At 41.4% G+C, this 16,352-nt stretch overlaps 1 protein-coding gene across 13 annotated transcripts in view; it reads left to right on the top strand.

The window, feature by feature from the left end:
• The window catches only part of obscnb (obscurin, cytoskeletal calmodulin and titin-interacting RhoGEF b), a 226,662-nt gene that overhangs the window by 140,705 nt on the left and 69,605 nt on the right, over positions 1-16,352 (top strand). For 10 of the 13 annotated variants that reach the window (XM_063218192.1, XM_063218188.1, XM_063218190.1 and 7 more), the window contains 8 exons: positions 2,004-2,270; positions 8,692-8,964; positions 11,791-12,063; positions 12,162-12,452; positions 12,544-12,621; positions 13,453-13,536; positions 13,675-13,755; positions 13,878-13,970. In XM_063218192.1, coding sequence (XP_063074262.1) covers positions 2,004-2,270; positions 8,692-8,964; positions 11,791-12,063; positions 12,162-12,452; positions 12,544-12,621; positions 13,453-13,536; positions 13,675-13,755; positions 13,878-13,970 — 1,440 coding nt within the window. The remainder of the gene's footprint in view (positions 1-2,003; positions 2,271-8,691; positions 8,965-11,790; positions 12,064-12,161; positions 12,453-12,543; positions 12,622-13,452; positions 13,537-13,674; positions 13,756-13,877; positions 13,971-16,352) is intronic. The other 3 variants (XM_063218187.1, XM_063218193.1, XM_063218194.1) reach the window with 3 other exon arrangements.

Genomic DNA, 16,352 nt, shown 5'->3' with positions numbered 1-16,352 from the left:
TTCATGTCATACCCAAAATGGATTGGCCTATTCACCCTGTAGGCTACTTGTTACTGGAAAAAAAACTTGAAGTATACTATTCCGTTGTTATTTCATTAGGGGCTTAGTGTTGCAAGAGGTTGGCCACTGCCTACCAGTCTATAACCGGCACCGTTAGACTTGGGGCAGCGCGACACGCAAAAGATATTTGAGACGTTTGCCCAGCATTGATCCAGTGAAACCAAGTTTTAAGTTATGGCCTAGGCTATCACTAGCAAAATTGTTGCACTCCTTTTTAGTGGATTAACATGTCTATTGAGTTGCCACTTAACCATCCACACAGCCCCGGCAAAGTAATAGGTAAGGGTAGCCTTGCTGACTCCAAATGTCAAACGAAAAACAATTAAAAACTTGAATGAAAGCGTTCAGGGTTTAGGCCTACAAGACGATACGGTACGAAAGCAAATATCATGCAAGCTCATTTTCAGACAGGCTAATATTCTTAGTTGTTGACAATAGGCCTAATTAACATATTTTGGCTGTACAACACAGGCACCAGACACTAGGATGTCAGGCAACGTAGCTTTCCCTTTACCGTCCCCATCCCCATGGCGAGAAAATGAACAAATTCTCAACAATTTCGCACCGCATAGCCTAGGCCTAATTTTAAATCAGAAATAGCTTAAGTGCATTTTTAGATGAAAAAGCTTGCAATGCACATCAAAGCCAAATTGGCTATTTGTCCAGTGTTTTGTGTTTTTTCTTTGTCCTGTGTTTGTCCTGGAAAAGAAAACGTAGTGCTATCCATGCTGTTACCGGTACTTCATTAGAGGCTTGATGTTGCGCGACGTGTTATAGCCTACCTAGTTAGAACCACTGACCTCTTATAACACATGTGAGTCGAGCCGTGCGTTAGATCAAAGCGCTGAATGATTGACAGGTGTATCATAGCAACAGTCATTCTTTCATTCTGAAATCGAACTCTCACATGGACGCACATCGCTACGACCGGGCGCAGTTAAGACCAGTCCTAAGTCCTGTTGGTGCAACGGGCTTACGGTGGTCTTACATTTTTGGTCTTAATAAAGACCACTTTTGCAGTTACGACCAGTCTTAGCTAAGACCATTTGGTGCAACCGACTGATGTTGTGTGGTTGGAGAATTTACAGCTCGACATCAATCATGACGCCAAGGTTTTTGGTGACTTTGTTTGGGGTCACAGTTGCAGATCCCATCTTGAGGTTGATGTTGTGACAGATTGACTCTTTAGCTGGGATCACCAGGAGCTCTGTCTTGGACACGTTTAACTGTAGGTGGTGTTCCTTCATCCAAAGATGTGTGCCAAAACCGTCTAGTCATCTGGCTGCAACGACAGGTACAGTACATCTGGGTGTCATCAGCATAGCAGTGATAGGAGAATCCATATGTTCGAATGACATGTCCCAGGGAGGAGGTGTATATTGTGAACACAAGGGGCCCCAGCACTGATCCTTGGGGTACACTAGTGGTGGATGTGTGAGTTGAAGAAAGTTTTCCTTGCCATGACACGCTGAAGGAGCGTAGGAGTTGAACCATGAGTGGACAGCACCAGTGATTGCCATTCCTTAGTATTTTGTGGTTGACTGTGTCAAAGGCAACAGATAGGTGAGTTCAGATGTGCAAATATTTCTATTAGTAGGAAATGGAAGACCTTGTACATGAGCCCCCTGCTCTTCATGTTTTAACCCACACGAAACTCTGCTTCTGTTCCACTGCTAACCTCCTAATAATCTCAATGCTATGCTGCTGTTAATATACAAGCAGAACAGACACAAATGTTGTCTTTATGCACTGATGCTTTGTGTTTGCCCTAACTTTTTCACTTACAAAATTATTTCAGTGTGAACAAAAAATTCTTTGTACAAATATTACTCAGTACTGAATATCTAAATGTGCCACAAAAGGATGTACTGTAGTCAGTAAATGTGGCATAGAAGTAGCGTGTTGCATGCTCTGATTCAGATTCATGCCCATGGCCCTTTCAGATCCGTCTGTAGATGTGGTCAGCTCCATGGAGGACCTACAAGTGCAAGAAGGCGAGCCTGCAGAGTTCTTCTGCCAATATTCTCGACCAGTCACAGCTCTCTGGAAAAGAGATGGCCAGTCACTACAGGTTGATGGTTACAGAGTGATAGTGGATCAGGACTGGAATGTGGCTCACTTGTACATTAGATCTGTTATCCCAGAAGACATGGGAATCTATTCCTGTGAGGCAGAAGGTACCTGTGTGAAGGCCCACCTACATGTGAAAGGTGAGCTTAACTCACTGTACTGAAGTACCTTAAGCTGAGTATGAAGAGCTTGACAAATGTATTAACTGAAGCTTTGGTGGAGTGTTTTGTGAAGTATTTTACACCAATAATAAACCATAAACTTCAACAAGGGATAGGAAAAGGGTAGGACAGTTTTCATTGCCTACAATGAAATGCCATCAACGTTTACGTTTGAAACCAGATTAGCCTACATCCATATTGTAATATGATAAACTTGACTGAGGACATTTATCAAATTTGATAGGAACTAAAAGTATTATATATCAACAATAAACAAATTGAACACCAAATCTGTCAACAGTCACATTGGCCCTTCCCCCTGCCCCTGCCCCTTCATTAATTAATTAATTAATTAAAGTTCACTTTTATTTGGCAGTCACACTTTCCGACACTATGAACATCAGAGCAACCAAAGCCATGGAAGTAAGTTCGAGAGAGAGCTATGACCTCTGTGATCCATTTTTCCACAAAGATGGCGGCTCATGGAGCCTTTGACACATTCACAGAGTTCCAAAATAGTTCCAGGAAGTGAGTATCAAACACAGAAAGTGCAGTAAAGGTAAATGTAATTCACTTAAATTCATTTTTACATAACCTTTGCTTGTTGTGACGTAGTGGTCCTGTGTTAGTATCTAGCGAAAAGAAAGCCACTGCCTAGAACTATATGAATCTATGTTCTATCTATGATGTCACCAACTGGTGTCCTGTACCCTGGTTGTCACAACTGAGCATTTTTATGTCAACCCACAACTTTTCTATGAGATTAAGGTCCGTTATTTTTATGTCAACGCACATGTTTTCTATGAGATTAAGGTCTGTAAATTGTGCAGGCCACTCCATTAGTTAGTTGGGTGCTGTTTGTCTGGAACCGTGATTCTGCTCACTTCCTGATGTGTTTGGAGTCATTGGGCATTTCCCAAAGTCTAGTGTATGATCCTTGGAAGTGTATCAGCCCAATTAGTCACACCCAGTGATTGGATTCTAGAGCCCAAAGAGTATCCAATCACTGGGCGTGATTACAAAGGCTGATACACTTCGAAGGACGCACACTAGACATTGGGAAACGGCCCCTGTCTTGTTGAAACATCCACTTCAAAGGCATTTCCTCTTAGGCACACAGAATTCAAGCGCCACAGCACACAGTGAAGCAAAGTGAACGATATTGACATTTATTGAACAATGAATTAAACATGAAGTTGTATGGTGTATGATGAACGGATCTCTTTGGCGCAGGCTCCCATCTTCTCGTAGAATTCTGTGGTAGGAGCGCATATCCTGTGAAAATAAAGATGAATGTCTGCACACTGCTCCCGTGTTGCTTTTTTTTTTTTTCAAGGAGCGCATATCCTCCCATCGGAGATGGAGGTGGGTGTAGCCTGCCCCCTGTCAGTCGGGAACCACTGGTTACGGTGGCCGGGGGGGTGGAGGTGGCGTCAAAGTCGGCTTACACTAGAAAGCAGAGAATGGAATGAGTGACAGCTTTTTAAAAATATGTGAATACGATCCATTGGCTGAGAAGGAATGATGCATTAGTGACGTAAAGGGGAATCCCCAATCTCTTGTTGTGATTGATTGACAATCCTGGTTAGTTAGAATAGAATAGAATAAAAAGAAAGCCTTTATTGTCTTAATACAAAGTATACTGAGATTTGAGCTTCCCTACAAGGTGCACAATCCTTTATAGATTAACATTGTCCAGTAAGTGAGAGTTCATTGTCACAACAGCTTTGGGGAAGAAGCTGCTTTTCATCCTATTGGTCCTGGCTGGTAATGCCGCATTGCCTAGTAGCGCCTGCCAGAGGGCAACAGTGTGAAAAGATGAAAGCCAGGATGTGAGGGATCTTTAATGATACTCCTGGCTCTGCTTAGGCAGCGGGAGTTGTAAATGGTGGGTATGGGAGGCAGGGGGCAGCCTATGATTTTTTGCGCTGTTTTGGTCACTCTCTGCAGTCTCTTCCTGTCAGCCTCAGTGCAGCTTGAGTGGCACACTGACACTGCATAGGTCAGCAGTCTCTCTATGGTGGGACGGTAAAAGGTCACCAGCAAGCTTGAGTCTAACTGTTCTTTCTTTAGGACTCTCAGGAAGTGCAATCGCTGCTGGGCCTTTTTAACCAGAGCAGAGGTGTTAGTCGACCAGGAGAGATCATCCGAAATGTGTACACCTAGGAATTTAAATGAGCTCACTTGCTCCACACGTTCACCATTGATGTACAGGGGGGCAGGAGCATCTTTGTTGCGCCGGAAGTCCAGGATGAGCTCCTTCGTCTTGGAGATGTTCAGGGCCAGGTTGTTCGTTGCACACCACTCTCCAAGTTTCAGGACCTCATCCCTGTAGGCCTCCTCCTTTCCCTCGGTTATCAGTCCCACCACTGTTGTGTCATCTGCAAATTTGACAATGATGTTCTCTGGGTGGATGGGGCTACAGTCAAACGTGTAAAGAAGTGGCTCAACACTGGGGCGAGCCGGTGCTGAGGATGCGGATGGTTGAGAGATGTTGACCAAGTTTCACCTGTTGGGGACGGTTAACAAGGAAGTCTTTGATCCAGGAGCATGTGGATGATGGAAGTCCTAGATGTCTCAGCTTGGGGATTAGGATGTCAGGAATGATGGTGGTAAAAGCTGAGCTATAATCGATGAAGAGCATCCTGACGTAGATCCCTTGTCTTTCCAGGTGACTCATTGCAGAGTGGAGAGCAATGGATATTGCATCCTCGGTGGATCTGTTTGCCCGGTATACAAACTGATGAGGGTCTAGGGTTGGGGGGAGACAGGCTTTTATATGTCTCAGCACCAATTTTTCAAAGCACTTGGTGATGACTGGAGTGAGTACAACGGGGCGAAAGTCATTGAGGGTGGTTGTAGATGCCTTCTTTGGAACTGGTATGATGGTGGCAGATTTCAAGCAGGCTGGGATGGTGGCTTGTTTCAGTGACAGGTTGAAAATGTCAGTGAAGACTGGTGCTAGTTGGTCTGCACATGCCTTGAGCACCTTTCCTGGTACACCATCCTGTTGCTTTCCTCGGGTTCACAGCACGAAGCACTCGCTTCACGTCATCAGCCACAACCTCCAGAGTGGGTGGGGGGGTGCTGGGGTGTGTAACGGTATGGGGTGGGGTGCTAAGGTGTGGAGTGGGTTGTTGCGGGGGCTGGCGTGGTACACCTGAATGCTGTGCCTGAGCTTCAAAGCGGGCAACTGTTCAGCTCCTCCGCTAGTTCTGCATCTCCCTCTCCATGAGACACAGAATGTCCCCTATAATTAGTGATGGACTGAATACTCTGCCACATCTGCCGGGGGTTGTTAAGCTGCTCCTCAATCTGCCTTTAATGATGCGAGTGTCAATAGAAAGAGTCTGATTGGTTAATGATAGTTAAGTTGACAACCGATAAATTTGAATCTCCTTGGTAGAACTTATGCAGGCTCCCATTTATCTTGGTTGTAATGAACATCCAGTAATATTTTCAGAATATTTTGAGACACAAGTGCAAGTGTATGTTCAACTTCTTGGCATGGAATGACCCACTTACTTTCCTCTCACAAATTCAATGTATCTTTTTCTTAGAGACGTCTATCTCTCTCCATCATCCAATAGACTGCCTATCGCAAATACAAAGCCCCACAAGAATTTGGCCAGGTTGTCTTGTAAACATAGTTCTCAGAGAGCAAGCTTAATCTGCATCCAGCTACCAGCGTCCAGCTACAAGTATGTCATAGTGAAGTTCAATACATTTTGAACTTCACAAGGTACCCTACTTGACAAGACTTACTGACTAGATTGGTAAGGTTCAACTTCAAGTAGGCTATTAAGGGTTCACTTGGTCGTCTTCATGTCCTCAATAACAATTCTGCAATTAATACACATTGCACAATCTTTTGCATTACAACCTCATGTTACATTACCATATTGCTAGGCCTAGATGACACCGCCAGATTCAGGAATGCTGTTGCCTAGTAAGATGTCCTCTTTTCGGTTATGGCCCTTTTTTATTTTGTATGCTGAGTTTGTTGTTGCACTGTTTGTACTTATTTTGAATGAATACTGTATATACAATTATTTTATGTTTCAATCTCTACTAGACTAATTTTAATGTGTACCTGTATGTATATTTGTCTTCGTATGTAAGAATAATTCATACAACTTGTTAATATAAACAATACGGTAACACTTTACTTTACAGATCGCTAATAAGGTGATAATTTCGTGTTAATTTCATAGTTATTTCAGGGTAATAACTGTTTGTTTTTAGTAACAACAGCAAAATAACTATACAGTTTGCAATGCAATTACGCTATGATTTCTAGTTGATGAAAGCAAAATAACCATGCTGATTCCAGTGTAATTACGCTGTAGTTTCTAGTTAATGAGGCCTAAACCTAGCAATGGAAACAGCTAGTGTCAGTAGGCTTAATTATATGTGGTAGGTATGCCAATAACTTAACTGCAACAGCATAGTAATTTAATCGTAATTTCTTGGTATGAGGGCCGTAATATGCATTATTTCCTCTTCCTATGTAATTTGCATAGCGACCATCAAGCATCCTTGCATTGTTTCTGACTAATTACCTTGGAAACAACTGCGTAGTTTTATGGAAATTGGATAGAATCAGGGCTGTAATATATAGTACAGTATATAGTATATCTCTTATTTCCACTCAATTACTTATTTATTATCAATTTTAATACAATATAGACTATCATGCTATGAAATCATTCAAGTAAACAGACAAACACACTGTGTGCAAAACCTTATTTATTTTTCCATTTATTTATGAGATTCACTGATGTGATGTCGTCAATCTGCCATCCGAAGGGTTGGAAGTCCTGTGAACATAAAAACAAACAGAGAAGTCAACTGCAGGACCGGTTTCACCATGTTTGTTTGTTTCAGTTCAGGCAATTCACCATCACTAAATCTACCACCTCATTAGCGATCCTTAAAGTAAAGTGTTACCAACAATACCCTCTGGAAGACCTGTGCAGCACCCACTGCCCAAAAAGGCCAAGTCCACACACCCAGGCCACAACCTGTCTGAACTGCTGCCATTTGGCAGTAGATACATGTCCTTGAAAACCAGGACAAATAGACTGAGAAACAGCTTTTACCCAGCTGAACTAAATGATGCCACCAAAGCATAGGTTTCTACTTACAGCATGAATGTAAATGTGTATGGCTGCGATATGTGTGCTGGGTGGGTGTGTGAGGTTTGAGTAGTTTGTATTTGGGTGTCTGGATGTGTGTGGTTGTGATATGTGGATATTTGTGTTAGATTGTTTTGAGAACTCTTATTGTATAGTTTATTTAGTTTATATATAGTTTAGTTTAGAGATGCTCTGATCAGCTTTTTTGGGCCCGATCACAGATTACGGATCACCAAAATCATGATCTGTCGATTACCACTGTCGATTATCACTGCTGCTCACAGAAAGAATGGGAATCCTCCCTAGCTTTTTTCTTGCAGAGGGTGCACCATTTGTGAAAATCTAACACAACTATAATATTATAGACAAGTTTTTGTAGATCAATCATTATCATAATGTGCACATGTAGCTCTATCTTTCAAATTGGAAATGTATTCGCCAATCTATCTTTCACACTGTATTTGGTAGGCCTATAAAGTATTATTCATTATAATATGAAGTGAATTATTGCTGAAATTGTTTCATAAATGATTTATTTAATATTGAACTGAAACTGAAACTTTAGAAACCCAGATCAGAAAAAACAAAAAGTATCACTTGAAATGAACAGGCAGCAGACACCTCTGTACGAAAAGCCCCTCCTTCTATTCTCTGTTTAATGCCCTCTCTGAGACCCGGGTCTGGTTGACTCTCCCCCTCATCTGAGGTCATTCAGCCGTTTCAGCAGTTCTTACTGCAGCGTTGTTGTGCTAACCACCATAAGTTAGCTAACTGGCGAGTCATTTGCAAATCGCAAATGGCAGACATTTCATGTTGCTTGGCAAAATCAGACCATATTGATGGAGATATGAAGGGGGAATGTGCAAAAAAGAAAGGGCAAGGAAGAACGCATGCTTTTGTCGCTGAGTTTCACCTTTATGATGGGCAGCATCAGATTTATACAAAAAAAGTTGCATGAGGAATAAAATATCTCACGATTGGCATTTGATTAGGTGTGCTGATCAAGCTATTGTTAGGCAATATCGGCTGATCATGATCAGCGGCCAATCGATTAGAGCATCTTTCTAATCTAATTTTCTTTAAATTATTTCCTCACCGAACAAGGTCTGCTCTGTTTCGTTGTACTTTTTACATTACATTAGCATTTAGCAGACGCCTTTGTTCAAAGCGACTTACAAGGAGGTACTTGTTACAATAACAAATAAAAAGATATTCTATTCTATATTCTCTTCTAACCATTTCTCTTACCTACCTATCTACAGCTAAACCCATTGACATCATACAAGGACTTGAGAACGTGGACGCAATGGAAGGTGGGGAGGCTCTATTTGAGTGTTCCCTGTCCCGCCCTGAACCCAAAGATATCTGTTGGCTGCTTAATGGTAAACCCGTGTCTGATTCATCCTGTGTGGAGATTGTTTCCTTTGAAAGCGGCCGTCGTCACCTCTTACTTCTGAAGGAGCTCCGTGCTGGTGAGAGCACTGTGACCTTTCAAGCCGGTCCTGCCTCCACCACTGCCATGCTGTCTGTCAAAGGTTAGTATGTGTTTTCCTAAATTCACTTGTGTAATGCAGTTGCCAAAATTACTATTGTGTATTGTTTTAGTTTTGTATCTGAGAGCAAATAGCCATTAACTTTTTAATTGCTAGATGGTTAAATAAAACAAGAGGACTTGTATAAGTCCCCGGTTCTTTGAGTGAGATGAGTGAGCCATCTCTATGGGAGACAGCTCATTGGCTGCGACCAAGGCAAAGTTCTTGTAAAATCATTCTGAAAGGTGGAAATTTTGGAGCACCGGGGCTTGGTCCCGCCTCCGAGGCTATATCACGCAGTGCCGAGGGTGCGTATTCTCGCACGACCTACCGACTCTGAGTTCAACTGTCCTACACAAGGATAGAGATGCCAAATGAGTCGAATGAAAAAAGAACTCCATTCATTTGAGGAAGAAGAAGGGCAGCTGCATTTAACACAACACCTCCTATTGTATTCTAAAGGCATTACACATTTGATAAACAGCGTTTCTAAATCCCAATTTTCACACAATTGCTGGGAATATGGTTATTAGTAGCCAAATCACATCAATATCTTTTTTTTTTCGAAGTATTTTTGGGGGCTTTTTGGCCTTTATTATTGTAGGACAGTATGAGAGTAGACAGGAAATTACTGGGAGAGAGAGATGGGGCAGGGTCGGGAAATGACCCCATCCGGACTCGAACCGGGGTCCCCATGGGCAATGTAAGCCCAAATGTGGGGGGCTTAGCGCGCTGCGCTAAAAACTGCGCAGTAGCCTGTTCAATGTAGTTTCTACTGGCAGGTAAAGTGGCCAATCCTGAAGTATCATCCGTTTCCCTCCTTGGCAAATCATAGACAGGCGAGATGATTTATCTCGTGACCAATTTTGAGCAATCTGATTGGTCAAGCATTCAGTTTTTTTCAAACACTCCAGAATTTTTGGGCAGCCAAGTTGAGTTGGCAGCCATGGCACAAACTATTTAGCAACGAGAGACCTGTAGTACTTTGTTTCACCAGATCGTTACCCAATGGAAGGGGGTGGGGCGCTATTTCCCCAGCTGGAAAATACTCACAGAGAAAACGAGAGTGGAAGGGAATATTAAAGTAGGAGACTCGATAGACAGAATGTTTGAATGATTAACGGATATTAAAGCTGTTGTTGGGGGAATTAGGGGATGCCTGCCATCCCTTTTCATCAGCAACGACACGCCACTGTATGTTCCACAACTCCATCTTCCCACATTTCTGAGTAAACTAATCCAGAAAAGTTGTAAAGACATTTAACCAATTACAGTGCGGCCTAGACTTGCTATTTTTTTTTTTTTTTAAATAATTTCTTAGAAATGTGGGACCATGGAGCCGCAGAAATATGCTGTGGGACCAATGGGCCTAAAAATAATGTTAAAGTCTCATTGATGTGGGACCAATGGGCTGTGGGAACATTGGAATGTGGGAACATTAGGCCTTATTTGGAAAAAAAAATTCTAATGTAGGACCAATGACCTGTGGGACCATTGGGCCGTGAGAACATAGAACTGACCCTTCCGCCCCTCAATAATGCCTAATCATGCTTTTTACACTGTGCACAATTATGATTTTGATGTTAGTTAGCCATCATGGTAATAATCAAGATAAAAACCATTCACTATTAATATTGCGAAAATGTTTCAGTAATATTTTTACAGAAATTCTACTTTTTGTCATCTATAACACCACTAAAATGCATTCGTATTGAATATGCAAGTGGATTCCAAAAAAGTTGGGACACTTGGTATTTTGTGAATAAAATCAAAATGCTACTATTTTCAAAACGTTCAAGTCATGCATAAGATGCACAATGGCACAAGGTCAACTTAGCAACTGTTACGGAAAATTATTGTTTTGAGGGAAATATGTGTTCATTTAAAATTCAACCCATGCAACAAATCTCAAAAAAGTTGGGAGAGGGCCAAAACATGTTGTAATACTGTAGTTGGATAATTCTAAAAATAGCACAAGGAAGAATATTTTAAAAGGAACTATATTGACTGCCAACATGAATGCACAATAAAATCCCGTCACACTGCCAGAGACTGTGGCACTCAGTAGCGAAGATTTTGAGGGACTTATTACCTATCTATTACACAGAAATATTGAATTATCAGAATTGCAGGCATATAACGCCTATTTCCGTAATGTAGAGTTCCGTGAAATCATTCTACGAGTTACGAGATCATGACATACCCATCGTCAATAAGCAAACTATGGCACTCCAACAATGACAGCTGTTAAAAAAACAACAACATAAACACAACACTTGATTAATGCACATGATGCTGACATTAAACAGTGTTGCATGTGGCAAAGCTTATGCTAGATGGATTTAGGATCCATATGAAACTGTCCTCTGATTACAGAATGCAAAGTAGTTCATCCTGTTTTTAAAAACATCTAGCCATATAGGCTGGTGATGAATAACCAACAGGTGGACAGACCAATGAGGATTGCAGGATTTTCAGATATGTGACGTAGTTTAAACTTAGTGGGAAAAGTAAGTGAAATGCGACAAATGTCAGACAACAATGGCGGTTTGCATGGGCTCACTCGTTGACATTGATTCTGCAATTTCAACTGCATTTTTGAATTTGTGAGTAGTTGAAGTAGCAAATATGTCGAACTAGTTTCTTCAATTACGTGAAATATATATATATATATATTTTAGTAAAACCACACCTTTGTAAACCTACGCCTTGCCCATAGTTTCTGACGATTGAGCCAGGTTACCTCAAAAGGCAGATATACATTAAATATTATGAGTTAAATGAGAACTCATATTTGATAGGAATGTTTATGATGTATGTTTTTTTTAGGTTGGCAGCTGAAAATAATGACGGCTCTTGAAGACAAAGAAGTAGTAGTTGGTGAACATGTGGAATTTACATGTATATTGAATGAGGTGGTAGCAAAAAGTGAAGTTACATGGTATGTTAATGGAGCAGAGGTCCATGCAGATGATGACAATGTCGTGAGTTCAGATGGCTGTACTCACAAGCTCATCCTGAAGAAAGTTAAAAGGCAAACAAATCAAGAAGTCACATTTGCTGCACAAGATGCCATATCTATGGCTAAACTCAGTGCTATTGGTTAGTATATAATTCTACCTGCATATATGCATGTAATATTATCAGTCAGAATGTCAGTACAGTCTCTTCAGTGACCGCTTATTTTTTTTTCTAACCAGGCCCTCCTGATCCTCCTGAGGATCCCGAGTTAGTGAGTAAAACCAAAGACTCGGTTATCCTGTCTTGGTTCACACCACTTAACGATGGTGGCAGCTCTATCCTTGGATACAGAGTGGAGATGCGCCAGGTAGACAGTGCCCTGTGGTCGCCATGTCACAGTGAGCCTGTTTGTACCACAGAGGTTTATGTAGGGAACCTCATCCCTGGCACGGGATATCGGTTTCGTGTAGCTGCCATTAATCGTGCAGGTATTGGAGAACCAATACAGCTACTCCAGACTGTACACACTGGTGAGATTACTATCTGCTCGTGCTCCGTATCTGAAACAGATGAGTACTTGGTTAAACGGTTTGTGGTAAGTGATTTTGTCTTTCCTTGCAGAGGTAGCAGTGACAGAAGAAGTGGCCAGCATTGCTTCTGAAGTAACTAAAAAGGCAGAGACCTCTAAAAGCACTGAAGGTATAAAACCTAGCTAGCATGGCGATAGGACTTTTCCATACACATTTTTCATGTTATAAAATAATAGATATATATTTCTTATCAAAATACATTTAGACAAAGAGTGGTAAACAAATAAGGGTGATATACATTTTTTTTAGACACATATTCCAATTTTGAAAAAAAAAGAAAAAAGTATGAAATTATTTTGTTCAAAGGCTCAAAGTTTTGTGACTGTTAGTGGTCTGTGTAATGTCCACTACTTTTTGTTATTTGCTATTTTTTTCAGAGCCACTGTCCTGCAGTGTGACATCACACTGCTGTAAAGATTTATATTGGTGTTATTGTCTGTTCTGTAGAAAAGTAAAATGGGTTGTGCTCACCTCTTAACCCTCCCAGCCCAATAACTGATCCTCTTCCTTGTAGGGGCCCTGTGTCTAAGACCACTATGTCCATGCAACTTATCATTTGTTTTAAAACATGGGATTCTTGACACACTGCAGGACAGCATTTGTGTTACAAACTCGAACTTGCTCTGATTGTACTGTATGTTGTTTTCGAATGTCAGATGCCTTTTTTAGTAAGTTGATATTGTATGTCTTGTTAAACAAAAAACAAACAAACAAAAACTGATTAGTATATATTCTAAACAAAAACATTTCTTCATCCAAAACTTCAGTTGCAACAAAAGAACATTGTAATTTGCCTAATTTTCATATGATGTCCATGAGGAAAAGCATTTTTTTCTTACTAAAAACACAATGTTAGATAAAAATCACGCACATCACGCCCAAATCGCCCAACGTATTTGTGGTAAGGCTGATCATTTGCCTTTTTTGCATTTCTTTTCAGAGGTGCAAGCATTAGTGACCAAAGAAGTGGCCAGCATTGCTTCTGAAGTCACTGAAAAGGCAGAGACCTCCAAGAGCACAGAAGGTATAATGACTAGCTAGCAGAGTAGCAGGACTTTTCCATACATGTTTTCACATTGTTAAAACGCTTTTTGAGTAATCAATTTATATAAATTGTTTGTTGAAAGGATTATATTTTTACTCTTTTTTTCTTTCCTTTCAGTGTTGCAAGCATCCGTAACCAAAGAAGAGGCCAGCATTGCCTCTGAAGTCACTAAAAAGGAGAACTTAAAGAGCACAGAAGGTATAAGAGCTAGTCCAACATAGTGACATGACTTTTTCATACATGTTTTCACTTTGTAAAAAGCTATTTGAAATAGTAGTTCAAATCATTTATAAAGAATTATAAATTGCTCCTTTCATCAGTCCTTTTAGAGGTGCAAGCATCAATGACCAAAGAAATGACCAGCATTGCTTCTGAAGTCACTAAAACGGCAGAGACCTCCAAGAGCACAGAAGGTATAACAACTAGTTGGCACTGCTGGACTGAGCATCGGGCATGCCAGGCATTTGCCCAGTGGACTGACTTGTTATTATTATTATTATTATTATTTCTAGCCAATCCCCCATCAATTGTAGCGGGTCGCATTACCTTCACTGAAGGCCACATTACCTTCACTGCAGGCCACTTCAACAGTGACATACATTTGTATATATTCATCAAAAACTTCAGTTGCAACAAAAGAACATTTTAATTTGCCTAATTTTCACATTATGTTCATGGGGAAAAGCAAGTCTTACTTAGCCCATTGATGCCTAAAGCACCTGCAAAAAAGACTGCTGAATGGCTGAGCCCTTTTTAAGAAAAGTTGCCCTCAGCCTATAAAAACCTAAATATCTCAGCCTCTGAAGCACATAAAACATGCAATAAGTTGTATTCAAACAACCGTATCTCACTCATTTCGTGAAGTATTCACGAAAAAAATAGATGACTTTTCGTCGTGCATTCACATTATTGCCCGCCTTTCGTAAAGTCTTCACGAAAATAATAGATTAATTTTCACGCTGCCTATTCACTTGAATTGCCCGACTGTTGCCTAGCGACCCACTAGTTTGATGCCCTTTCGGTAGCCTACCGTCACATGGTAATCAAACATTTCAAACAAGCAATTTAGGGTTAGGTTTAGGGTCAAGGTTAGGGTTAAGGTTAGGGTTAAGGTTAGGGTTAAGGTTAGGGTTAGGGTTAGGTTTAGGGTTAGGTTTAGGGTTAAGTAGGGTTAAGGTTAGGGTTAGGTTTAGGTTTAGGTTTAGGGGACATAAGGCGTGAGTACCGAAAGGGCGTCGAATTAGTGAGTCCCGAGTGTATCAGCAGTGTTCTGTCAGCACCCCCTCCCCGCCCCTGCAGACGTTTGGATAACCATAGCAGCAGTGGGGCAATTCAAGTGAATAGGCAGCGTGAAAATTAATCAATTATTTTCGTGAAGACTTTACGAAAAGCGGGCAATAACGTGAATGCACCACGAAAATTCATCTATTTTTTTCGTGAATACTTCACGAAAGGCATGAGATAGGGCTCATTCAAATGCTAATAAGACCCTCACCTTGCATTAGAATGTGTTTCAGCACTAACATACCAAGATTTTCAATAAAATTGTCTCAAATCCCATGAGCCTGAATTTTGCATCATGCAGCTCCAGGGGCCAGGGTCAATGTTCCCATCTCAAACCTTCCCTTCATCTCCAAGCTGCTAGAGCGTACTGTGGCCTTACAGCTTCAAGAACACATGACATCATTTAGCCTATGGGAGGAACTGCAGTCTGGGTTCAGGGCTAAGAATAGCACTGAAACTGCACTAGTCAAGGTCGTAAACGACCTTTTGTTAGCTGCGGATTCAGGCCATTTCAGTATCCTCCTGCTACTTGATTTAACAGCTGCTTTTGACACAGTCTGCCACAACGTCCTTCTCACAAGGCTGGAAACCCTATTGGGCATCACTGGTACTGCATTCTCCTGGTTCAGGTCCTATCTAACTGGAAGAGAGCAGTTTGTCTCTATTGGTGATTTCCGGTCTCCAAATTCAGTCCTCACACATGGTGTTCCTCAAGGCTCAGTTCTAGGCCCCCTACTCTTCATCATTTATATTCTTCCCATTGGCAACATTCTCCGAAAACATGGCCTAAATTTTCATTGTTATGCAGATGACACCCAAATTTACATTCACACCAAACCCTCCCATCCACTCCCCCTCGCTAACTTAACAACCTGCCTAAATGAAATTAGTAATTGGATGACCCAAAATTTTCTTAAACTTAATCAAAACAAAACCGAAGCCATCATCATCGCCACTCCATCATTACTTAAAAAGATAAACCTTTCTCAGTTCTCTATCCCTGACTATTTTACCTCCACTTCCTCTGAAGTAAGAAATCTGGGCGTCATCATCGACTCTTCGCTCTCCTTTGAATCCCATATTAAACAACTCACCAAAACTGCGTTTTTCCACCTTAAAACCATCTCCAGACTCCGCCCTTCTCTTACCCCTACCTCTGCTGAGACCCCCATCCACGCTTTCGTAACCTCCAGATTAGATTATTGCAATGCCCTACTCACTGGTCTCCCTACTAAATTAACCGTCTACAATACATTCAGAACTCCGCAGCTAGATTACTCACACACACCAGACCCTGGCATCACATTACCCCTATCCTCTATCAATTACACTGGCTTCCTATCCATTCACGTATCCATTTCAAAATTCTCCTCCTTGTATACAAGGCCCAGCACAACCTTGCACCCTCCTACATCACAAGTCTCCTCACCCCATACAATCCCACCCGCACACTACGCTCCACTGACTCACTCCTCCTTACAGTTCCCTCCACACACCTGCGCACCATGGGC

Source organism: Engraulis encrasicolus, chromosome 16 (genome assembly GCF_034702125.1).
Source record: "Engraulis encrasicolus isolate BLACKSEA-1 chromosome 16, IST_EnEncr_1.0, whole genome shotgun sequence".
Taxonomy (NCBI): domain Eukaryota; kingdom Metazoa; phylum Chordata; class Actinopteri; order Clupeiformes; family Engraulidae; genus Engraulis; species Engraulis encrasicolus.
The sequence above is the reverse complement of the archived record's forward strand: the minus strand, read 5'-3'. Positions and strand labels throughout refer to the sequence as shown.